The following is a 26,515-nucleotide window of genomic DNA, read 5'->3' on the forward strand; positions in this document are numbered from 1 at the left end:
CAGAACCAGACATCTGTTGTGCTTGGTTATAATGTGCCCTAAGCACCTCTGGCTCAAAGTGACTCGATGAGGTTATCAGATGAAATTTTAATTGCCCCTCATCAAACACATCTTAGGCTTATTATAATACATTACTCACGCGGCTAATATCTCAAATATGTTCTCTACTTTAATTTATATTTTATATGTTCTACACTTGCCCTGGCTTGTAATAGTTTCAGAAGAAGCAGGATTCCCTTGACAGAGTGACAGCTTGCACTACCTCAGGTGGTAATGGATTCAAAATGCAGCTCTGTTGTTGGTAGACAGATTTACCATCCCTGTAGTATACACAAGTCATTAGTCTGCTGTATAGCCTGCTGTTCTTCCATTCATACTGCTTACATGCTACATCATAATGAGATTTGTTTATATTGTGATATTTGTAAAAATATAGGTGCTGATTTATTTGTTGGCTGGTGAAATTAGTGGTTGTCTGCCACATTGATGTCACGTGATCATTGCTAGCACATTTACAATGGAGTTTGATAGGAGAAAATTTTCTCAAACATCTCAAACATAAGGAATATCGACCAAGTTTCACTGTTAGCTCAAATCAAAAGAGCAAGAGCTTCCTTTCGCATATTAAAGAGAACTCTCATAATAATGAGAAATCCAGTGTAGAATTCATGAAGATAGAAAGCACTGAACTCGAAGTTCAAGAATGCAGCTATACGAAGCAGTTGCGCTGAATTACGGCAGAGATTCGGCTCAGCTGGTTAGAAATGCCAAGCGTAATGATGCTGATGGTCGGTATTAGCAGATCTGTCTGAGTAGAGTGTAGAGATAAGGAGGTGAGAGCGCTAAAGAACTAAAGCACTGCTGCATCGCTCTCTGTAGGTAGAGATGAAGCAAGAGCTAAATCCCATTTCAGCACTATCACCAGGTATTGGAACAGCATTGTGGGTGATGTAGGAAACCAGTAACGCTATCAGTCTAATCACGCTATAGAGCAAAAACTACATGTTTTACTTATATATTGCTATCCATAATAGCAGTCACATAGCAGGTCAATCAAAAAGTATATTATTCCCAACAGTGAATATTTATTCTGTGTTGGTTTTGTTTCCTGATTGAAACCTTCCCAGTCTTTGCTACAGAATACGTAATAATATACTGAATTGCCTTTTTATTAGATGCATCTATCTAAAAACCTGATAAACTGGCAACTCAGAGTAAATAAAACAGAAATCTAGAAAGAGTCCAGTTCATGGCTTGAGGCCATGTTTTCTGCTGAATAGAGTCCTCAAATATAAGTGTGTGTGCTACAAGCTTGTGTTAGAGCACATAACCAGAGCAAATAAGGTGGAACGGAAGCAGACGGATTCAATTTAAAAACTCTTATATACATCTATGATCAAAAGAAGTTCAGACTGGCACACCTACTCAACTAGACTCAGCTATGTATGAAGGTCAGTCCATTATTCGAAGAGATACAACTTTGAAAAACTTTTCCAAGCGGATAGTAATATACCGGGCAGTAATTTCAGGGAACAACCTTCCTTCACCTATTATAAAATGAGTGAAAAACCGAACAGTTCAATCCCAGAGCACAGTATTCTGGTAAAAATTAAATGACCTGGATTCTTTTTGGGTCACTTACAAAATTTGTATCTGTGATTAAAGTTACAATTAGTATTTTCCACAATCTGTATTTTGTAATGTACCATGCCTTGCATAAGTATTCACCCCCCTTTTATAGTGTAACAAGCTGGAACTGAAATAGATTTAATTGCGATTACATGAATTATCCATTCATCCATCCGTTTTCTGTACTGCTTATCCTACACAGGGTTGTGGGAGACCCTGGAGCTTATCCCTGGGAACTCGGGGCTCAAGGCGGGGGGTACTCTGGATGGGGTGCCAACCTATCACAGGGCACAGTCGGAAACACACATTCACAAAATGCCAATCAGCCTACAATGCATGTCCTTAGACTGGGGTAGGAAACCACAGTACCCAGAGGAAACCCTGTGAAGTGCAGGGAGAACATACAAACTCCACACACACAGGGGGGAGGTGGAATTCGAACCCCCAACCTCAGAAGTGTGAGGCAAACGTGCTAACCACTAAGCCACCATACAGTATAGGAATTATTTTGACTCTATATTATGTAGCTCATTATATTGACGTTGGGGGCGGGGGGAGTGAATAAAGTTCACACAATTTTTTGCCAGTAAAAAAAAAACATAAAAGTTGTGATTGCGTAAGTATTCACCCCTTGCTGTGGTACCCCTAAATTAATTTTAGTGCAACCAGTTGCTATCAAAAGACATATTGTAGAATGAAGATGACCAGTTGAATATCATATGATCTCAGTAGAAATACACTTGTTACTGGAGGACCATGGAGTTATGTCAGAGAACATACCTAAACAAACAACATCATGAAGTCCAAGGAGCTATCAAAACATGTCTTGAAAAAAAAATTCTGGAAAAGCATTAATTGAAATCTTGGCTTCCAGCAGGGCAACAAGCCTAAGAACATTGCAAGCTACACTGGAGTGGCTCAAAAGTAAGAACCTGAATCCATTAGAATGCCCCAGTCAAAGCCTAAATTACGAATCCAATTGCGAATATGTGGCAAGATTTGAAAATTGCTGTTCACCATCCTAACAGAGCTTGAGCAATTCTACCAAGAAGAATGTTTGTGATATTCATGGAGATCGTGTATTAAGCAGCAATTTTATTGTATTTTTATTCCCAGTCATAAGAAAAGCTGTGTAGCTAACCCTATCCCTCACCATAAGCATAATCGTCCATAACTTGAATGCATATAAATTTACAATCATAAGATGTGTTGGTCTAAAATAAAAATGGATGTTAAATGGTAGTATGTTGTGGGTCTATATGTTAAAATAAAGTTTTGGGTTTTTTTCATCTTTTTAGAATAGGAATTTGTATTTTTCTTTCTAATAATCACCGTTGATTCTGTGGTTGCTCTCACCATGATTTTCACCCATTTCAGTGTGTTTCCTATGTCAAAGCAGGTCCAAATCCAACTTAAAAACAGGATGTTAACAGACCTCTAAAAGCTGATTTACCCTTTATTTCATCTTTGGGATTTTGGTGCTTGTTTTCATAAAAGATTGTGAATAAGACCAGATTTCTGCATCATCATACTAGCCGATTACGTTCCAGAAGGTGTGAAAGAAGAATGACCTTGGACTGTTACAGATAATCAGAATGGGGTTTTCTATCCAGCCTAAATATCGTAAAATATATTTTTTACACTTGGCTAAGCTGGAAAAAGGTCTCTTTTATAAAGATGAGCTATTTAAAACAGTGATGGAAATGGGTTTTTCGAATAAATGATGATGTAGGGGGCATGCTTCAGCACTGTATGTATACGTATCTAAAGACAGACATGCCCGCAGAGGACACTGTACTGTTTGGATAGACGAAGAAACATAAGTTATTCTTGATTTAATCAAGCAACAGCAAATGCATCATGACCCTGACCAGAAGTTTCTGAAGATAAATGAATGAATATCAAACATTACATCTCCTTTCCTTCTTTTTACAAGGGAAAAACAAATATGCACTTTTTCCTCCTAATCACTTTTACATAAGCTTTAGGATTTTAGTTGATTATTTTTAGTTTAAAATCGAGAAACATTTGAATGGAAACCCAGCTAGGGGCACTTTCAAAATTGTTATATGCTGTATGTGAACCTCCTAAAGTCTACCAAACTACTATGTGTTATTCAGTAAGTACAGTGATTATAACACTGAGGGAGGCACATTTGCTTCAGATTCTGTGACAGGCAGTGACAACGCTGACTGAAAAGTTCTCTGTGAGAAGCTCATGAACGTTTTCATCCTTGAAAAGTAGCTGATGCATCAGAAAAGGCCAGAGATGTCTGATTTAGTGGCCTCCTTAACTGCAGCACTGACGCATCTATTTGACAAACTACTTAGTGTGCGTCACTGAGTTCTTTCGCATTGAATGTTTGACTGTTCCACTATCTGTGACCTCTATAAATGTTCCTGATGAAAATGCTTCATCGCATCGTACCCAAAAATATTTCTTTTATATCCTTGAGCACACTTTATCAGGACCAGCATTATTTCTATAGTGTTTTTAGCTGTAAGTGAGGCTGTGGTGCAGCAATCAATTCATATTTCAGCAGGGAACCGTATAAAGCAGTCAGATAACAATGTTTTCAGTAGCCTTGATATTAATGCACTACTGTCAATCAATCTTTTTTTTTTTCAGGGACACATTGTTAGAGTTATGTGCCTTACTGCAGAATGCAAACATTACCATTCCTATGTTTTGCTTACCAGGGGTCGAGGGGGAGCAGTGCCACCTCCTCCACCTGGCCGAGGAGCTGTAGTGCCCAGGGGAACCGTGGGTACACGTGCGTCCCTGCCCACCACCATGCTAACTAGAGGCGTCTCAGCACCGCGGGCCAGAGGAACAGCAGGGACTCCTGGATACAGAGCACCTCTGCTGCAGGCCACACATAAAACCTACGACGACTATGTGAGTAAAACCAATCTCTCCCTGAACTTATTCTTTTTTACATTTATGGCATTTGGCAGATGCCCTTATCCTGAGTGACTTCAATTTAACTCTTTCAGTGTTCACTTGTGTCAGAATAGACGTTAATAAACAGTGTAGGTGTTAATTCAACACTGTGGATTTTACTGTGTAGTTACAGCTTAGCCTCTGACTGTTACAAATCCTTTACACTCTAGATTTAAGTCACATGACATATGCTTTTTCAGTCAATTTATGTGCACCGTCCCCATACAGAGCCCTCGATAAGATCATATAGAAATGCTAACGTAGTAAAATGAATGTATTGCCTAAGCTGTTCTAGGAAAATTAATCAACAACTTTTGACCAATCAGATTTGAGCCCAAAAGAGCACTGTGGTATAAAACCTATTAGACACCATACATCCAAGCCCGAGCGAGCACTGGAGAGAGAGTGCAGACCTTCTTAATTAACACTCACCCTTCTCTTTCTTTTTATCACAATGGGTATGTCTCGATCAGCTCCCTAGGTCCCTAGGAAAGGAATCAATATATCGTGTACATGAGTTGAGACCCTGGCCCACTACAAATTGGGACACTAAAGTTAAAATCACTAATATAAGTAATCAATTGAGAGCTACATCAACGATAACAAGCTGCTTACATTTGTAGATGAAGTCGTCCCTCATTTTCTTTTTAAAGCTGAGAGGCTTCTGAATATATGATGTCATTTCCAGTAAAAGAACATAGTGAGCATCAATGCTCCTTGTTATATATTGTTTAGGGAACGAAGGCTCCAGTGCACTGGAAGGATTTTATGATCGAGACAGCCCTTAAAATGGCCACCTCCCTGATCAGTGCCATGACTACTAAACTAGGGAGCTGATTGAGACGCACCCATTGTCTTGATCTTTCATTCCTCTCCCTGTGCCTATTCTTACTGATTATATACAAATGAGGGTTTCACTAGTTATGCTCATTGTTTCTACTGTTATCATTATGCCACACATTATGGATGTAATCAAATGCTAATACATTATTTGATATGAACAGATAATGCGTTCTACACAGATGCAAATGTAAATATGAATAGGGGTTATTTACAGCGATGTATTTGCAGCATTCATTCATTCATCCGTAGTAAATGCCTGATCAGGGTCGTGGTGGTGTAAATTAGATTACTAGTTTGTTGATATTTTGGGAAATAAAACCAACTGAATTTGTTATTAAAAAGGTGTGGACAATAATAACTGTGCAACTGTGCAGTCTGTTTATTAAAAAACAACAACAACAACAACAAACTGTCTAAATCCAAATACAGATACAAATATTTGGAGCACTAAATAGATAAGATTGATAGGATTGACAGATAAGATTGCACTACATGCCTACTACATGTGACACTACTACAATGACACAGAACTGTTATTTTTAGATGTGGTGCTCAGTGTGTCACCGTAAGTCATAATCTACCAAAATCCATGATATTGGGGTGTGTGATTGTCACACTGTGAGTCCCCATCTTTACACAAAGTAATGGAATGCAATTTATCTTCACTGACATCCCCAAATGACCTGGATTTCTAATTATTTCCTATGAAAACTGGTTAATTGAACTGACATACTGTAGCATGGTGTTTGGAATTCTAATGTTCACAGCCATATTGAACCATCCAGCTACATTAGCGGTCTTTCTGACACCAAACAAAAACATGATAAGAATTTTCACAGGAGCTAAAGTTGTGATATCTCAAATCCACATAAGTAAATGGAAAAAGTTAGAGAAGTGGCCTTTCTATTTACCAAAGGTTGAGTGAATCTGTGGTGCCAGAACACATTCAGACGGACTGAAAACAGCGAGAAGCAGGCCATTTCACCTCTCACCTCACCTGGGTGCCATAGTTCATTCATATACTAAAAATGCATAACTGCACAAAACTATAAAAGACGATTTTTGAAGATTGCAGCTATTACTGTTATCTACAGACGAATAAGTCATGTCATGCGGAATGAATAAAGGCGTATGTTGAGTAAATAGTGCTAGTGCAGAATGCATGCATCCTAAAGAAAGGAAAGAAGAACCCTAATAATTACACTTTTCTTCTTACTTTTGTATCCAGAGATGAAATGTACACTTTGCAGCTCTTTGCTGTCATGGGTGCATGGCGTTAATTTGAAAAATTTCAGCCAAGAAAAGCGCATACTTCAGCTTAATGAAAAAAAGCAATAAATCATGGCATTGATCTCCGCAAAGCTGTAGCCTCATGCAAAGCGTTGTGTGTGCTGTGCAGCGCAGATTGGGCTGTCTGTGAGAAATTGCACGGGCAAAGGCTCATTACCACAATGAATTGAGTTCTGCTGGAGCTCCTCTGTACTGCTGGATAGGCCAAAAGTGTGGACATTTTTCTGCTAGTAATTGGTGCTGGGGAAGGCAGGTACTAGTCCCTGCAGATATCAGAGCATTAAGGAATGAGAGGTTTGCCCAGAACATATTTTTACAACGCTACTGTTCCCCCAACCACCACCCTGCTTCATCAGTTCTTTTTGCTCATCCCTATTCATCGTGCTCCATTTTCTCCAGGCAAAGCACTTCTTCACTTCTGTAATGTACTAATATGTTTCTTCATGAAATTGTGAGACATGTTAGTATTTCCTCGAGATTTCTTCATGCAGTAGAATCAAGATTCAGTGGCTGCAACATACAGACCCCAAAGTATACTGGGTTAAAATTTAAAGGAATTAAATGAGATTTAATGAAATAATTGAGATTAACTGACTGGTGTGTTTAGCATCTTAGAACTCCAATTACAGTAGAGGAAAATACAATTTGTCCACCAACAAACACTGGCTTCATTTCATAATTTTACAAAAACAAACACATTTTTATTCACCTGTTAGTTCATATTCAAGCATGCATAAAATATATAGAAGTGAAATCGATTATTTTAGCTGTGTTATGTGCTGTGTATAAGTGCCAGTGTGGTTTGTTTGTTAGAAGCTATGATAGGTCATTGTAAAAGCTCTTGGAACAGGGAAGAAAGGTCTTGACATTCATTTTCCTCTTTTGAGTATTGAAATGCTTTTGCTTGTCCCAAAGTTTGTTCACACTTCAAACATTATATATTTATTAGTATGCATGTTTGTACTCTACAGTGCTGTGAAAAAGTATTTGCCCCATCCAGATTTCTTCTGTTTTTGTGTATATCTCATACTAAATAGTTTCAGAAACTAAAACAAAATCTAAGATAAAACAAAGGCAACCTGATTAAACACAATATACAGCGTTTTAAATGATATTTATAGAACCGAAAAAGTTATCCAATACCAACTGGGCCTGTGTGAAAATGCATTTGCCCTCTAATTCTTGGGGAATTAGTAACTACAAGCACTTTCTGTGTGATGTTGTCTGTAACAAACTTGTGACTTCTCTGTTCAAACATTGGTTTTGTATTACACCTGATTATTTGGTTATACAGGAGCAGCAATAGCCATAAACATTGTGTATATCCATTAGTTTGCTCATTCGTTCATTCATCTTTATTAACCGCTTTGTCCTGCTCAGAGTTTCAGTAGATCTGGAGCCAATCCCAGCAACACTGGCAGCATACAGTTATCTATATACGGTGCCCTCTAGAATTATTGGGACCCTTCATACATAAACACATAACCCACAATAATTCATATTTTTCACCCAATCTTTAAGAGAAACTATTTATTTTAGTTCTAACAAAAAATTAGAAATAACTGTCATTAAAACTACTTTTTTAAATAGTAGTTCTAATGGTAGTTTTCTTTCAAAAATATGCCAAATTCATCAATACCCCAAAGGAATATTTTAAATGCTTGCAAACAAATTATATATTATTTCATGTCCCAAGGAACTCTGAGTTTCAATTAAGCATGCCTTGTTTCCATGGGGTAAAAATATGAGGTTGCACACCTGCAAAATAACATTGTTTTACGTTACCATGGGGAAAAACACGAGCTTGCAAAGGGCATCAAATGTACCAGGGTCGGGTACTGCCTAAACTCACGTGTTATTACAGGTGATGATTGTTTTTCTCTTGTTGCATCTTGCATCTGAGGAAAAGAATCACATGCAGCATGGAAAATTTAATTGTTTGGTGGTATGGTGTTTTAGCCTGAAGCAGAAAAGGAAGATTAAACTGCAAAAGCTTGTGCTTGAGGCACTAAAAATGGCTGTGGCTCTTGTTGTTCAGTCCACTTCTGCTGTCTTACTTTCTGAAAATCCCCAGTGACTCCACACCCGGGTGTTAATGTTAGCAAACATTTTAGACTAATGCTATTTTTATGAGACTCTGAATTTGGACAACTGTTTCACTGCATGTCAGTGCATTGCAGCTTCTGTTTGTTACTGCTGCAGTGAGTGTAAATGCTTTTTATTGTAGGGAAAGCAAAAGAGATCTATTCTGCAACTGTTCGCTGTTAGTCTTAACTGTGAGATACTGCATATGAGTACTACATGAATACACACTGGTGTCTGATATTTGTCTAAAACTAAATTCATGAAGGGGAAAGGACATGGGACATGAAAGTTGTTTTGGAAAAAACCTAAACAAATTAGCTGCCTAATGTTTGTGTAAGACCATTTAATGTTTTCTTTTTGTATATAAGCTATCATAATTTTCTTTTCTTATGTTGCGTATTTTTGTGTTTCTATTTTGGCAGAGAATTGCTTGATATTTTCTTTTCAAGTAATAATGTGCGTAATAAAGGTGTAAAGATAAATTGTTCTTCTGTATTGATGCTCAGATCTATATACAGGGTGTCCGCGGGTCCTTAAAAAGTCTTAAAATCCTTAATGTTAAAATAAGGCCTTAATTAGCATTAAAATGTCTTAAATCAACATTTCAAAGGTCTTAAAAATGCAACCGAACCGACACTGTAAAGAAGATTTAGATTGTATTTTGGCTGGTTGCTGTTTGAGATGATAAACCCGTGTGACTGTGTTACACTCAGAGTGTGTGCGGCTCATCAGTGTTTCAGAGCGGCTCGGTTCACAGTAAACGCCGCAACACACCAACTTCATCTCTGTCTATGCTGAGAGTTTGAGTCGCATATAACCTGCATTTAGACACGACAAGAGCCAGATTCACTTTGATTTTACGTTAGCGTAATCTCATACATTTTTGTGGGCGGAGGTTTACAGCATTTCACCTGATTGGTAATGAGAAGTGTATTTAAAAAAATGTTGCCAACTAAAAGGAGGTCTTCCTGCAGTTTTACACCAAAATAAAAGCCGCAAGGTCTGACACGTAAAAGTGAATTAAGTCAGAAATATATCACTATTGATATATTACTATTTGTACCCCAAATAAAATGGACTATTATTATTATTACTGTTATTATTATTAAGTATTGTTCAGTGCAATAGTAATATTACAATATAGCAAAGGTTTTTTTAAATATATATATTTTCTTCTTTACAAAAATGTCTGTACATTTATAGCACTACTTGTTATATTACCCTGACAAAACAAAACTAGTAAACACTGCTGCGAGGGGGTTTGTAATACAGCTGCTGAGGGACTGGTGGTAAATTCAACATCTTTTTCTCTTCTCACTGCCATAATCCATCTCTCTCTATTTTTTTCCTCTCTTGGAAAGTCATGGGAAGGAAATACTGGATTTTTTTTTCTTTCACTGTTCGAGCAAATGGAAATGCAAAAAGGATATTTGCTACGGTCTCCCATATCTCTCTATAGAAGTTTACCCTGCTATAGTTTACTTAAACCCAGAAATGGATGTATATGCATGAACACAATCCATTATAGCTGATATATCGTGTAGCATGATTGAAGTGACCTGCAGGTCTTAAAGTTTTTTGGAAATGTCTTGAATATGGTATTAAAAAGTGCTGATACCTGCAGATACCCTATATATAGTCTGCAGTTTATTAGACAGTTTATTATGCACAGTATAATATGGATACGGATTTATTATTTAAATTAAGTAACCGAACATGTATCAATTAGGGCCTAAAGAATAATTGGGATGTGAGAAGGAGGAGGTTGGACACGCAGGCCAACCTGTGAACATGTGGTAAAGGTGAAAGACAAACTACTGCCTCTGAAATTGGAATCTGAAGCTGATTTTGTTGCTTTTTGTAGTAATTTTCCTTGAATTTTATATTATTTTTATATTTACTTTCCCAGAATCAAAAATGCTTTTTGTTGTAAGAATTCTGCGAAAACATCTGACTAAGACAGCCCAAAACAAGAATTTCTTACAATTACATGCTCATGTTACTCTGTATTTGAATGAGCAAAAGGTACATTTATCATCACAGACTCCTGTGTTGGCATTAAGTCTCCTACTATTAAAGGCTGAAAAGTAAATGGAGCATTTAACCTGGGTTTGATTAGAATGGTCCACTTGATGTAACCATAGTTTCTATATCTGGCAGACCTGAAGAGCACATACAATAGCTATAACTATACTGCCTGATACTGGTGCTGCACAATCGTTTCCTTCTGAGACAGTCCTCGTTCAAGGTAGTGTGATGGGCTGTGTGAAGGTCCCATTACATGCAACCCTGCAATCAAAACTACTCAAAGCTTTTGTCAAATAGGAGTGACACATTGCCACTGAAAGATGTACGTTTAATACAGGGAAATCATTTGGTTGGTGGGAAAGCACTGCCTCTGCCAGAAATGACAGTGAAGCCCTCAGTGTAGATTCAAGATTCTGAAATTGTTCAGTTTCATTAAAATAATAGTTTGGTAAATCTGTGGGTCTTAGTTCTAAGGGCTTCTCAAGTGCAAGACTCTGCCGTAAAATGCCCCAGAAGTAATCATGGAGTCCCTGATTAAGGAGGAAGTGCTAAAGTGAGAAGCTCAGAGCAGCACCACAAAGCTCTCTTGCTTCCCAAAAGTGAGGCATTTTTGGGAGAACAGATTTTGAAAAACAGATTTAGTAGAAAAATGTTTTCATATGTGTAAGTGAGTGCCATCTGAGGGACATGGAGAGTACAGAATATTCTACATTTCATACATTCTACAACTCGTACACGATCACCACCTTTCAGGAGATCTAGGTCATAATATAACATAGTTGGCATTTAGATATGTCATTTCTTTTGCCCTGGGATATTTTTTTCTTTCTCTGTACTGATTTTTTTGCCAGTACAACTTTCTGCATCTCATACCAGACATAAAAGAACCTTTTAAAAAACTGAATGTATGGGATGACCTAACGCAACACTGGATAACCAGTGTTTGGCAACCATAATATGTGCTTCATTTCTATATTCTGAGGCATTTGTTTTATGCAAACGCTACAGCTGATGTTGTGGTTAGAGCACTAATGTTCTTTTTCTCAGCTTTTGGTTTACCAAAGCCTGAGCAGATGCACCAAAGCACAAACTTCATGTCCAAGGTTCTAGCACACTCTCTGTCACATGGCGGCAAAACGCTTTCACCTAATCATTCAAATCCATTCTCTATGCTTATGTTTTATTTTCATGGAAGAGAACAACAATTTAATATATGGCACTTATTTCGTGTTTTGCTGGATCCTTTTCATTTCAGCCCAGTTGAACATAGTACAAGGACAACTTAAGCTGCCCATATTGGATTCAGGAACTCACATTATTATGCTTACGTTCAATTTTATTTATATAGCACATTTAACAATAGACATTGTCAAACAAGCAGATTTCAGATGGATGTAGATTTACCTAATAAACAAGCCAGGGTCAACAGTGGTGAGGTAGAAACCTAGAAAGGAACCAGACTTAAAAGGAAACCCATTCTCTTCTTTGTCACCATAGATAGTGGGTTTATAAACCATTACTCTCCCACAATTGTAGACTATAAATTCAACCAGTACTAAGTGTGTTGAAAGGATGTTCATTATGAGCATCACAGTGTTTGTAATTACAGAATTGTTTCCTAGGTACAAATCTACACTATCCACATGAGATTATTCACTGAAGTAAGTATTATTTTAGGCATAAACTGATTTTGGGAAGTGTAATCCTTAGGGTATCTGTGTGAGACCATCTACCGTAGCAGAATGTGAGTCACAAGTGCAAAAGTGCTAATGTTAACAAAGCCTTATCATTTTTACAGGTGCTGATGGCACTTTATTGTGACATGAGACACATTATTTTAAACCTGGATATGAGACACTAGTGTTGCTACTAGGGCTGCAACAACTGATCGATAAAATCGATAATAATTGATGATTAAAATAATCAACAACGAATTTCATTATGGATTAGTCGGGTCTGTGACATCACTGTGGATAACCGCCTTCAGTGACGTCACTTCACGATGGTGAAAAACGCATTTCTATTAATAAAGTCCATGCATGCGCATCAATCAAACAGCGCGCAATAGAAAGGAAGCGTAGTAACTCTGACTAAAATATTCATTTTGATTAAATATGTTGTTTGATGCTGTATTTAGCGATATTTAGAAGCAAAAGTAATTGTGTGCTTATGAGAGCAGTAACTGTGATGGAGTTAGAACATGTAATCGTATATGAATGTAAGAAGTGTAGTACATTTACAGAATAAAGGAACATGTTACTGTGTTCAAACGAGTGAATGTGTGTTACTGCAGAACATTCAACCTCTTACCAGTTAACACTTAGTCTGTGTGTTGTTTTTCTCTTTTTTAAGCATTTTTAATATTGTGATTTAACTTCTGCTTTAAAGCTCGTGGACAGTCAGTTGTTTTTCTGTTTTCAAAATATAACATATAATGTTAATATTTTTTTAAAATCCTTTGCACAATGTATAGCAAAGCCCACATAGATACATTTAATACCTTTTTCACAGCCTTCAGTTTGCACAGTGTTTGAAGGACAACATTGGGCAGAATGTAAAATAAGTTTTTTTTTCGAAAAAAATACAGAAAATGAAAATTGGTCTTTTAATCCAATTAATTGAAGAAATAATCAACAGATTAATCGATTATCAAAATAATTGTTAGTTGCAGCCCTAGTTGCTACCCATTACTCTGGCCCATTTATATTTGACTACAAACACTATAAAATATTCTGGAGATTCATACAGCAGACCCAACTCATTAGACATGTGGGTCACATTAATATGTTGAAGCTTTATTATGCTCGTGTCCAAAGGTCAGTAGTCTTTTGTCAAAAGGTTAAAGTGACTGCTTCCTCTGCAGTCACTGTCTCTGCACTATGTTAGTAAAAGAAGACTCATCACTGTTTAATGAACAAACCAAACAACTGCCTTAAAACATGATGCCAAGCTTACTCAATAACATTCATATCACGGGAAGCCCATTAAGAGAACTTTAATGTATAAGAAAGTAACCATGCTTACCATGTGTAACCACCTGCTTAACCATGGCATGCACCATGCATTATCATATGTAAAAGTAAAGGCACTGTGAGATTTTGCACTGACTATGAGGAAAACAATTGCTGAAACTGAGCTTGATGCTCCATTTCTGTTGCCATGTATGGAGAAGTCCAGTTCAGCAACTAAAAAGGTATTAGCTTATTCCTTTAACCTCTTGTACTGTGAAGATCTCAGCTTTCATCAACCCTGATCAGTATTTATTCATCAATACTCTGTGATGCCATTTGGCTTGTATAACTCACCTGCAACATTTTTAAAGGCAAATGTCAAGTTTATTTGTAAGCCTTATCTAAATTATTCAAAAGTTTGCCCATCTAACTGTTTAGTTAGCATATAGGCATTGTCAAAACCCAAAAGAAAATCTTGATGGGGAAAAACATATTACAAAAAATATTTGATGAATGTCAGCTCAATATTTCAGACTGTAGCCCTACTGTAGCAAGAATGTCCTATGGCTTGTGTTAAAGGTCAAACTTTGTTTGCAAAATATATGACCACAGTGACAATACATGTTTATAGTATTTATAGTAATCTTACTATTTATAGTAATCTACTAGATTTATAGTAATCTACCATATTTATAGTAATCTTCTGGTCAGTATTTGCATATTACATTTACTAAACCAGTACCTGGAGACACATATAATCTATATATTGAGAGAGTGGGCAGTGGTGGCTCAGTGGTTAACACGTTGGGCTACTGATTGGCAGGTTATGAGTTCAAACCCCAGCACCACCAAGCTCCCACTGTTGAGTGGGCTCTAAAGAGCACCAAGCTCTTTAACCCTCAACTGCTCAGATGTATAACTGAGATTAATGCAAGTCGCTCTGGATAAATATAAATATCCCATGGCCCCTTCTTACACAAGAGCAGGGTCAGGTTGTTTGGCACATTCATTAGAGCAGCAATGTTCAGTACAGTGATACAGTAGACCTCTGACTGCAGACTCACTCTCATGTACACCTGACAATCCTGAAAGTTGTATTCACATCCTTCTGGTCAAAGGCACATTTCAAATCTGGAGGTCTTTTTTTTTCCTTTTTTCTTTTTTTTTTTTTTTAACAGTGAACAGTGAACAGAAACAAAAGGGATATTATATCATCTGCTTAATAGACATACGGTATGGCAGGCTAGCTTCATTAATCAGTTTTGATTTTATGTTAATGAAGATTTATAAAAGGATTATGTTTCTATTTTGAGAAACATATTAGATTTGTTTCATTCCTGGTGGTGGCATCAGACTCAGATGTGACTCACACAGTGTGACTTAAAGTCATTTACTGTGACATCTCCATGCATTTTATTGAGTACAGGTTTATAGCTAAAGGCCTGCTGTATAGAAGAGTTTACAGTTTATGAGTACAGTAGGGCAGAAACAGCTCATTTTCAAACAGACTACATTATGTCTCAAGGGCCTTGAAGTATTGATGTGCTCTGTCGAGTTGTCAGTCTCTGATGAAATACACACTGTGACAAAGGCCATCTTTGCTGCTTGTAGGCTCAAATGATTTGCAAGCTTTCGAGCATTTCAGCAAAGCCATTGGGTCATGAATGCTGAGGGAGAATGGCAATTTAAATTACTCACACGCATCCTGATAAAGCAGGCCGACAGTTTAGGCCTGTGTCTTTAGGGTGGCAAATATCTGACTAAGTTTGAGCTTCCGGTACTCACTCTGTAGATTGAATCCAAATGAAAAGGCATTGTCTTTATTAGTGACGTGAAAAGGATTTAATTCTGACAATCCTACGCAGATCAGCAAGACTCAGTACTCAATTCTTTCATCCTGTCTGTCAGCATGAGAGTGTAGATTTTAAAGATGGAAGTGCAATAGTTCAGATTCTATCTGGCTATCTGAATAAATCCTCCATTATCAGCATAAGACAGTGTTTAGAGCTCATTAATCTGTTCTGTCACTGTGTCATGATTCTTAATGACCATCATTCCTAATGATTTAATGTTCGGTTTAATAATTTAGTAACTTTCCACATGAAAGAAAGCATGGATTCAGTGTGCAAGCTCATCCTCTTGAAGAAACTGAGGGTTAAGGACATTGCTTAAAGACACAGTGGCCATTGGTTACAACCTCACTGCCATAAACCCCTGTCTGACCTGAATTATTACTCAGAAACTTCTGAAACCAAAGCACAGATTTATAACCCTTGCCAGATCTGAGATGTTTTTTTTAATTCGAAACCTTCTGAAACCAAGGCACAGTCTTGCATTATGTATGTTTTTTTTTTTTTTTTGTGGTAGCTCATTGGCTAAAGATGTGTGCCTTGGTTTAGAAGGTTTTGAGTGAAACCTCAGGTCTGGCAGGGGTTTATGGCATGAGGCTGTAAACAAAGGCACAGATCTTTAACCACTGAACTACCACAACAAAAAAAAGAATAGCAAGATTGTGATTCAATCCCAAAAGGAGTTGTGCTTTTGGTTTCAGCCTCCCTGCTATAAGCCCTGCCAGAGTAGAGATTTGAACTCCTTACAGACCTAAGAAATAATTAACTCAAAATCCTCTGAAACCAAGGCACAGCTTTGCATTCCCAGTGGCAGTGGTAGCTCTGTATCTTAATTTCAGAATATTTTAGGTTCAGATCTTAGTTCTGGCAGGGGTTTATGGCAGTAAGACTGTAACCAGAGACACAGCTCGAGGGTTTGAATCCCAGTCTTGTATTCCTTTTGGTCATGGTAGCATATTGGTAAAGGATCTGTGCCTTTGGTTACTGCCTCACTGCCATAAACCCCTGACGACTCTATAACCACTAGGCTACCACACTGTTGCTCATATTTACCAAGGGTGCCAATATTAGTGGAGGGCACTGTATGTATATATATTTTTAATTGTAGTTTTGGAGACTTTCTGACCCCAAGACTCAACTAATTTCTGCAATTCTCCAGCTGTGATCCTTGGGGATTTTTTGGCCACTCAAACCATCCTCTTCACAGTGTGTTGAGACAATATAGACACACGTCCTCTTCCAGGTTGATTCATAACATTTCCAGTTGACTGGAACTTCTTAATTATTGCCCTGAAGGTGTAAATGGGCATTTTCAATGCTTGTGCTGTTTTCTTATAGCCACTTCCCATTTTGTGAAGCTCAACAACCTTTTGCAGCACATCACAGCTATATTCCTTGGCCTCCCATTTTTATGAATGACTAAGGGAATTTGGCCTATCTGTTACCTCATATTTATATCCCTGTGAAACAGGAAGTCATGATTGAACAATTTCCTGTTCCTAGTCACCCAGGTGTACTAAATTTATTATTATTTTTTTAAAAAAATATCAGTGGGATTAGACTTCAAATATATTTTTCTCATAAAAATTCATAGGAGTGCCAATAATTGTTGCACACCTATATTTAACAAGGATTTTTTTTTTTGTTTTTGATAAACCTGTGTTTTGTTTGCAATTGTTTGATATCCCTGAGAGCAGAGAATATTTTTTTTTTAACAAAATATCAAAAGGTTCAACAATAAAGACAATTTTTCACAGCCTTCACACATTCTTCATTCTTATGGTATTAAGCAACCAAGTTTTTGACCAACTACTAAAAAAACAAAAAACATAAGTGATGCCACAAACAAGGTTATTCGATGGTCAGGGGAGTAAATTCACCATGAAACAAGAGGCTATTGAATAGATATCTGTTTCTCCCTACCTTGCATTGATATCAGCAGGAAAGAGTCAATAGACACAGTTAACCAGTCTGGAAGAGAACACAGACAGCTTCAAATGGAGAGAAGACTTGATTACAGGTTTGGAAGGAAATATTAGAAAATGGCTTCTAGAAAATCTTCCCACATCAGAAATGTTTTATTATTCTTTTTAAAAGCTCACCCACAGCGCTGAGTTGACATTTCCAAGGTGAACTAATTATGGAAATGGAATTCTCCATGCAGAACTCCCTCCTTTAATAAAACAGATGTACGACACACACCTCAGAAGCTTGTTTAATAATTTCATACTCTCAGAGTAAGTCTGAATACCAAAAAGCCCAAAGCATCGTTTCTTATTTCAGGCCGTTAATGTCAAAGCAGGTGCAATACAGCAAAAAAGTTTGCTTTGGTAATTGGCTGTGACCATATTTCGCAATTGTTAAACTGAATGGCAGACTGCGCTCTAGACTCTGAAGCTCCAATAAACAGGATTTCCTTTTGCTTACTGCATATTGCATTTATAAATTATGTTGTGGTTTGTAAACTTAATTGCTCATATTTCTTTAATTAAGTGTTACAGATTGCTTTACGAAATTCTCTGCAGACTGTCAAAATAACACTCCACTGACTCAAAGAGAGAGAGAAAAAAAATGGAGAAATCAAAGAGAAACTTCCATAATGCTGTGTACTACAGTGAATCATTATAGGTTTGGTTTATAGTACATATCTATGTATTGCTCAGCTTGTAAAGGATTTTTTTGTAGGCTGTTTTTTGTGATTGTTGCAGCCAAAAATGTATTTTTCTGCAGTTTTTTTCCCCCAAAATTTGTGATGCAATTTGCAGAGTTTTGAGCTTTTTTTTCAGAAAACTACTTGAATTGGTGAAATTGCGATTGCACGAAATTGTTTTGCACATTTTTGTGCAAAACAAAAAATGTTGTCAATTCAAAAAATTGTTTTGTCATTTGCAGTGATGTCTGTAAATTAGACCTTTTAGCTATACTCGTGTTCGTTCACGTGAATCAAAGAGGGCTTTGACTGAATGCGCATTGTGATGATGTCACATGACGCATCTTGGCCCAAATCTGCGGTAATTTTTAAAAATTGCATGCTCCTATGAATTTTGAGGAATTTGCCTGATTTGCCTGTCATTTCTGCCATCGCAAAATCCTGCAGGGACCGAATGCTCTATATTTGCAGGGGTAGCTGGTGTCAGTGGGCTAGCAAGGCTAAGTACCCCAGTCTTTCAAAGATAAAAAAAAAGACATCAATATAAGTTTAATTTTTGGTATCCACATCAGACTATTTTGGATTGCTGTGGATGCAAGCACAACAGCACCACCAATAGTTGTAAATACACAGAGTGGTATGATGTAATGAGGTTGGGGCTGATTTCTATTTAGCACAGACCGTAGATTCATGCAAAGTGAAATGCACTGTAAAACTGATCTCCATTTGGACATAATTCAGATTATGGCATTGATGAACACTAACAGATTCTTTGTCAAGGTATTGATACATATTACATTTGATTCCTCCCCTCTAATATCACAATCAGCCATTACTGCTTATTAGTCTTATAAAACTCCTTATAAGCACATTACTGTGACTGAAAGCTCTGTAAATCTGTGTGTTTATGAAACAATCTCAGAGCTCATATTTTTTAGGTTCATGAATATGCATGCGTGTTTATTCTTGAAGCGAGAGGCATCCTTAAGGATTTCCAATGAGCTAACATTATTTAACTTTTTAATTAAACTGGCCAATCTTTTTCAATTATGAGGAAAAAAAAAATCAAATTAAAACCTGGCTGCTGGTCACCAACTCCATCTTGATTCAGTTATTTAAATTATTGTTTGCCTGAGGTACAGACTGTTCCATTTCCTCTATGCCTCTTTACTGTATATCTCTTACACCTGTAGGATTGTTGCTGGTGTTTGTATAGACAGCAGTAGATACATGTTCACACACACTTCCAGAGAGAATAGCCAGCTAACAATTTCACATCTAATTCATGTTTTCTGAATGCTTTTTTTTTTTTTAAATAAACTTTTCGTTATTCTGTTCAGAATTATTTATGTAAAACATAATTCATATATCTCTATGTTTCTGAAGCCAACTGTTATTACTGTAAAGGTTTTCATAACATCACAGCCTAACCTTCTAACATTCTTAAATCCTCTTCTGATGTGTTCTGATTCTTCTGAACCACCATGTGTGAACTCAATACCACTGAGACAGAAATCTAAGCAAACATATCCTATATATTTAAAGCATTCCTTCATTCAGTAAGTGCTTTATACTGGTCAGGGTCATGGTGAACCAGAGAGTTAATTGTGGGACTACAAGGAATAAAGCAGGAATCGTGGACAGTATACAGTATACTGTATACAAACCATATACTTGGTGTGTTTGCAAATCTCAAATCTTTGAGGTTTATTTCAAAATGGATATATTCAGTAATTCAATTATCTCTCTTTTCACATGCATTTGAATAAAATAAAAAAATTATACCCTTAGGTACAAACACCATGGATGTGTGATACAAAGCAGCCTCTTGTGCTTTTTTTGCCACATGAAGGTTTAAATAACATGCAATTAATACTGACCCTTTTGCTCGCCTTTACACTGCAGATTGATGATTAGCCATTTAATTAATAGAGGAACACTTCACTGAACTGACAACAGTAATTTTCAGCTATTTATTTGGGAACTATCACTAAAAAGTGCTATTTTGTCTTTTTTTCCCAGCACATGAGATCCAGCTTTACCATCGGTACGTGCCTAGTAGAGGAGAAAAATATCTTTGCTATGTTTAAGCAGGATTCCTAAAGGGAGTGTAAATATACCAGGAGTTGCAATGTGCATACAGTATGTGTCTTTCAAACCGGATATTCCTTGCTGTTCTTGGGGGGTTTTTTCCACCTAAAAATTTGAAAAAGAAGTGAGAATATAATATCTAAGTGAAACCAATAAAGATCCTTCATCTAATATAACAGTTAAAAATAACAAAAGAGTCTCCTATTTTTTTCCATTCTCAACAAGACATTGAACAGGAGCTCCATATAAAAATCTGTCACTGTCATAGGAGGTGCTGGTTGTCAGTTGATAATGGAGCAGAGTATTGAAGGCCTTCGTCTGTCTGCTGCCCTAATTACACTAGCACGGCTCTCCACCCATGTGTTAACAACACTTGATTTATTTCCTGTTCGCTAGCTCAATAGGAACCGAGTTAATTGGTTTTTCAAATGAACGTTGAAATGGAAGGATCAGGCGTCATTAACTGCAGACCATTTTTGTAATGCAGGGTGCCTTGTAAGTCGGTGTTAAGGTCAAAGAAGTGAAAGGCAGGGGCTTTTGGAAACAACTGTTTGTTTAGTTGGTGATGATACCATAGCATACCAATATATTATACATAACTGTTTGGTTAGGATAAAAATGGGAAAGGGTTTTTTTTATTTTGTTTTGATTTTGATGAAATGTCAAAGAGGATGTCCTTTTACTCTGAATAATTTGTCGCTGTCTGCAATCGATGAATATTACTTGACTGTTTTTATTTTAAGGACTTTAGAAACGCAGCTAAATTGCAGTATTAGTCAGTATTAGCTATTATGGTCTTGAGAAGTTTGAGCTTTGTCCCAGCTGTCAGCTGAAATGTTTATGCTGCCATCCTGCCTGAATTCCAAGTCAGTGTACTCTGACAGAAGAGTTTACCCAAGGATTTTCTTTCATGTTTGTTTTGCCCAGGATAATGAAAGAGCATTATATCTGCAGTGCCTTAAGAGGGTCAAAAGAATGCTGTCTCAGAGGTTTATGGTATGGATTTAGCTAGAAGCAGCTTTTCATATTGGACATACTGTACTATAAATATAGACGTAGATCCATCTTTTGTCTGTGAATTTCTCATCAAATGACAATGTCAGAAGGCTAGTGTTCTCTGTTTTGCCAGAGATTCTTTTTAAGAGCAAATCCTATTAGCGTGACTGACATTTTCATGAATGTGATTTAGACCCAGCTCTGTTTCACTGCTTCGATGTTAAGATTTTCTGAGCAAAAAGCCCTGTTAACAAAATGGTCCATTAAGAAGAAAGGGCAGGTCTCTGACCCGTTCATTATGAGAGGAAAACTAATAGAGCAAGGTTTCAGCTTCAGAGCCCTTAAACAACTTAATCCTCGACATAATCCTTAGCTTTAATTTGGCCTAATCCATGTTCACACTCATAAAACCACTGCTGAGCCAGAAGTAGAATTTCAATGTTGTTAAGGCAAAAGACAAGACCCGAGTTGCTCTAGTTGCCAGCTAAGGTTTTCTACTGGATTAATCAAAAGAGATATGTTGATTTTTTATATTTCAATTAAAAAAAAAGTTTGAAAGCATGTGCAGTCAAGATTTAAAGTCAGCATTAGCATTAGTTCAGAGTAAGATAATAAATACAGATAAAGACCAGAGCCACTCAATGCTTGAACCCTTAATAAAGTCATAAGAACACTTTACTCTTAAAAAATGCAAAGGAAAAGAGAAACAGGAAAATGTGACAAGAGCAAGAGCACCAAAAATAAATGCAGAAATTATAGCAAAAGATTCAACTTTAAGACCGTCTCAGCAGCTCGACTGGGAGCCACGAGTCTTTGTATTAACTTTGCATTAATACTTATGCAATTACAAATGTTGGTGTAGGAGACAGGCCTAAATATCAGTGGAGAAGATGAGAAAATGTTTAAGACATTGTTCAGAATAAATTACATCACTTTCTGTGTCACTTTGGGATTTTTTTTAGGGATAGCACTAATCTCTCCCCTGTCAATCACAGTAACACTAGTCAATCGTGGGCACCTGCAAGCTCAGGTATTTGGAAGAAGGCAGATAGTGCTTTCCTCTGGAGTGTTCAGTTGCACTGACGCAGCATGAGCAGCAGTTTGAAAACATGCAGTGGCTGGCTCCACATGTCTCAGACTGCTGAAACAAACAGTCACATCATTATAAGTTCACTTTATGATCGTTCAATTTACTGGGGTTTTGCAAATATACTGTATGTAAAGTATGTTTTAGAGATGTTTCCTTCTGCTGCTTACCTGAACCCAACTAACATAGTGTTACTACCTACCTACCTACCTGCCTACCTACCTACCTTTCTTCCTACCTACCTGCCTAACTCCCTACCTACCTACCTACCTTCCTTCCTTCCTACCTACCTTTCTTCCTACCTTCCTACCTACCTACCTACCTACCTTCCTTCCTTCCTTCCTGCCTACCTACCTGCCTGCCTACCTTCCTACCTTCCTTCCTACCTTCCTTTCTCCCTACCTACCTACCTTCCTATCTACCTTCCTTCCTTCCTTCCTGCCTACCTACCTGCCTGCCTACCTTCCTTCCTTCCTTTCTCCCTATCTACCTACCTTCCTATCTACCTACCTATCTACCTTCCTTCCTTCCTTCCTGCCTACCTACCTGCCTGCCTACCTACCTGCCTGCCTACCTTCCTATCTTCCTACCTACCTACCTCCTTCCTACCTTCCTTCCTTCCTTTCTTCCTACCTACCTACCTCCTTCCTACCTACCTACCTTCCTTCCTTCTTACCTACCTACCTATCTACCTTCCTTCCTTCCTTCCTGCCTACCTACCTGCCTGCCTACCTACCTGCCTGCCTACCTTCCTATCTACCTACCTACCTACCTTCCTTCCTACCTACCTTTCTTCCTACCTTCCTATCTACCTACCTTCCTACCTTCCTTCCTGCCTACCTACCTGCCTGCCTACCTTCCTACCTTCCTTCCTACCTTCCTTCCTTCCTTTCTCCCTACCTACCTACCTTCCTATCTACCTTCCTTCCTTCCTTCCTGCCTACCTGCCTGCCTGCCTGCCTGCCTACCTACCTGTCTGCCTACCTTCCTATCTTCCTACCTACCTACCTCCTTTCTACCTTCCTTCCTTCCTTTCTTCCTACCTACCTACCTTCCTATCTACCTACCTACCTTCCTTCCTTCCAACCTACTTACCTACCTTCCTTCCTTCCTACCTATCTTCCTATCTACCTACCTTCCTACCTACCTACCTACCTACCTGCCTGCCTACCTTCCTTCCTACCTTCCTTCCTTCCTATCTACCTTCCTTCCTTCCTGCCTACCTGCCTGCCTGCCTACCTACCTGTCTGCCTACCTTCCTATCTTCCTACCTACCTACCTCCTTTCTACCTTCCTTCCTTCCTTTCTTCCTACCTACCTACCTTCCTATCTACCTACCTACCTTCCTTCCTTCCAACCTACTTACCTACCTTCCTTCCTTCCTACCTATCTTCCTATCTACCTACCTTCCTACCTACCTACCTTCCTTCCTTCCTTCCAACCTACTTACCTACCTTCCTTCCTTCCTACCTATCTTCCTATCTACCTACCTTCCTACCTACCTACCTACCTACCTGCCTGCCTACCTTCCTACCTTCCTTCCTACCTTCCTTCCTTCCTTTCTCCCTACCTACCTACCTTCCTATCTACCTTCCTTCCTTCCTGCCTACCTGCCTGCCTGCCTACCTACCTGTCTGCCTACCTTCCTATCTTCCTACCTACCTACCTCCTTTCTACCTTCCTTCCTTCCTTTCTTCCTACCTACCTACCTTCCTATCTACCTACCTACCTTCCTTCCTTCCAACCTACTTACCTACCTTCCTTCCTTCCTACCTATCTTCCTATCTACCTACCTTCCTACCTACCTACCTTCCTACATTCCTACCTACCTACCTTCCTATCTACCTACCTTCCTATCTACCTACCTACAGTACATTTACATTTACATTTACATTTATTAATTTAGCAGACGCTTTTATCCAAAGCGACTTACAAATGACTACCTACCTAACAGTGGACGGCTGTGGCTCAGTTGGTAGAGCGGGTTGTCCACTAATCGTAGGGTTGGCGATTCGATTTTCGGTTTACATGACTACACATACCGCAGTGTCCTTGGGCAAGACACTGAACCCCAAATTGCTCCCGATGGCAAGTTAGCGCCTTGCATGGCAGCTCTGCTGTCACTGGTATGTGAGTGTGAATGGGTGAATGAGACACAGTGTAAAGTGCTTTGGAACCGCTAAGGTTAAAAAAAAAAAAGCACTATGTAAGTGCAGATCATTTACCATTTACCATAACTAACTATTGTGTTATTGGAGAGCACTGATTGGTACAGAGTAACATGTGCTATGCACTTAATGCATATTCAGGAGTTGCAGCAAGTTCCCTTTTATACACTTATATCTTTTGTTTTTAATTGCATGAATTTAAAATCTTTAAACTGCTAGTACTCATGGGCATGTCCAGCCTTACATTCCCCACTCCCATAATTACAAACCATAACTATTATAGTAATTGTACTGTAGTTACTGAACCACTCATAGAAGGTACTGAATAATATGATTGATAGGAAATACCTGAATAACGATAATAAATGAAGAGTTTAAAGGATAAATAATGGGAAAGAGTCAGTAGGCTAAAAGTAGACATACAAGTAACAAATATTCTGAGCAGATGTGACTGAATAGACATGGATAGGAGATATTTTGTGAAATCCCAGAGCTCTGATTTTATCAGGTTACATTTCATTTACACTTTGTAAAACCACAGAAAACCTGAGAAGGTGCTGCTGATATAAAAGGTGTTGCTTCTAGCAATTTCTTTTCCCTTTTCCCCACTCAAAAGAATTCCTCACTGAATTTCCTTGAGACAACACTGCTAACAATGTGTGAAGGGCATTTAGAAAGGCTTGATTAGACATAATAGGGAAAGATTATTTATTCCTCTGGCAGACACCTTTATCCAGAACAGCGTATAAGTGAGGCGGCATGCACAAGCAAACCATAGGGTATATACATACAGTATATCCAAGATACAGCTGAATGCAAAACTTTGTACATCCTTAGGACAAGAGGACATTTCATTTAGAGCAGCAAGATTTTGAGTTGATTAGGTTTCACAGATGTTCCTTATCTCATGTAACAAAAGAAATCAAATAATACAGGAGATACATCCTTACCCTATGTTCGCAAAAGCAAGTGACTAATCGCTTGTGTCATTTATAGTTTGTCTCTTGTGGACATGCAGCAACCACTTTTGCGCACTCGCCAGCGTTGATGAGAAATAGTAGTAGCTATATATAGGTACTAAAGCTGACTAATTAAACACAAATTAATGCACTAATTAGAGTAGAAATGGCTTGTTTTATGTGTTATGTGCTAGGCTTCATACTAGTTTTAGTAAATTAGCAAAGCAAGCTAACTGTACTAGCTACGTCCATTTACCAGATGAGCTCTGCTACTTCCTTCCAAGTTTTATTTCTCTTTGTAATGTCTCTATACACATTTAATGAGAGATGACATGACGAAACCATGGTTAAAAGTTTTTTCCTCCATTTTTGCGTGTCAAACTAAATGGGGACTAACTCCACATGGGAACTAAAAAATCTCAATTCAAATGTCATTTGGCACAAAGGCCGAAGGTCCTTTTTAGTACAATTAATGACTTTCTAAATCCCTTTCCTAGTGTTCCATTCGAGATTTCTACTGATCAGTGATCAGTTTTTGACAATTTTTATTTATAAAATTGAGGGTATTCGTTCAAACATACCATCTCATAGTTCTTCTCCTCTAGAAACGACTCCGTTTGAGAGCTCTCTTTCGCTTTTTCAACCAGTGTCATCTTCACAGCTTTCTGATATTGTTTCTAGTATGAAGTCCTCTTTCTGCTCTTCTGATGTTCTGCCTTCACATGTTTTTAAAGAGGTTTTTCCTGCTTTGAATCCAGTTGTGACCGCTATTATTAACAGCTCTCTAGCCAATGGGATGGTGCCTGCCACTTTTAAACATGCTGTAGTACTGTTAAAAAAGCCTCATCTTGATCAGCATGTCATGAATAATTACAGACCATTTCCAAACTATCTATCGTTTCAAAAGTCTTGGAAAAAGTTGTTTATTCTCAGATTTCTTCGTAC

The 26,515-nt window shown here is 37.9% G+C and overlaps 1 protein-coding gene across 1 annotated transcript in view; it reads left to right on the forward strand.

The window, feature by feature from the left end:
* khdrbs2 (KH domain containing, RNA binding, signal transduction associated 2) overlaps positions 1–26,515 on the forward strand; it is a 94,638-nt gene that overhangs the window by 60,304 nt on the left and 7,819 nt on the right. The window contains exon 6 of the mRNA XM_053621819.1: positions 4,329–4,527. Within this exon, the coding sequence (XP_053477794.1) occupies positions 4,329–4,527 (199 nt within the window). The remainder of the gene's footprint in view (positions 1–4,328; positions 4,528–26,515) is intronic.

This window comes from Ictalurus furcatus, chromosome 3 (genome assembly GCF_023375685.1).
Source record: "Ictalurus furcatus strain D&B chromosome 3, Billie_1.0, whole genome shotgun sequence".
NCBI lineage: Eukaryota > Metazoa > Chordata > Actinopteri > Siluriformes > Ictaluridae > Ictalurus > Ictalurus furcatus.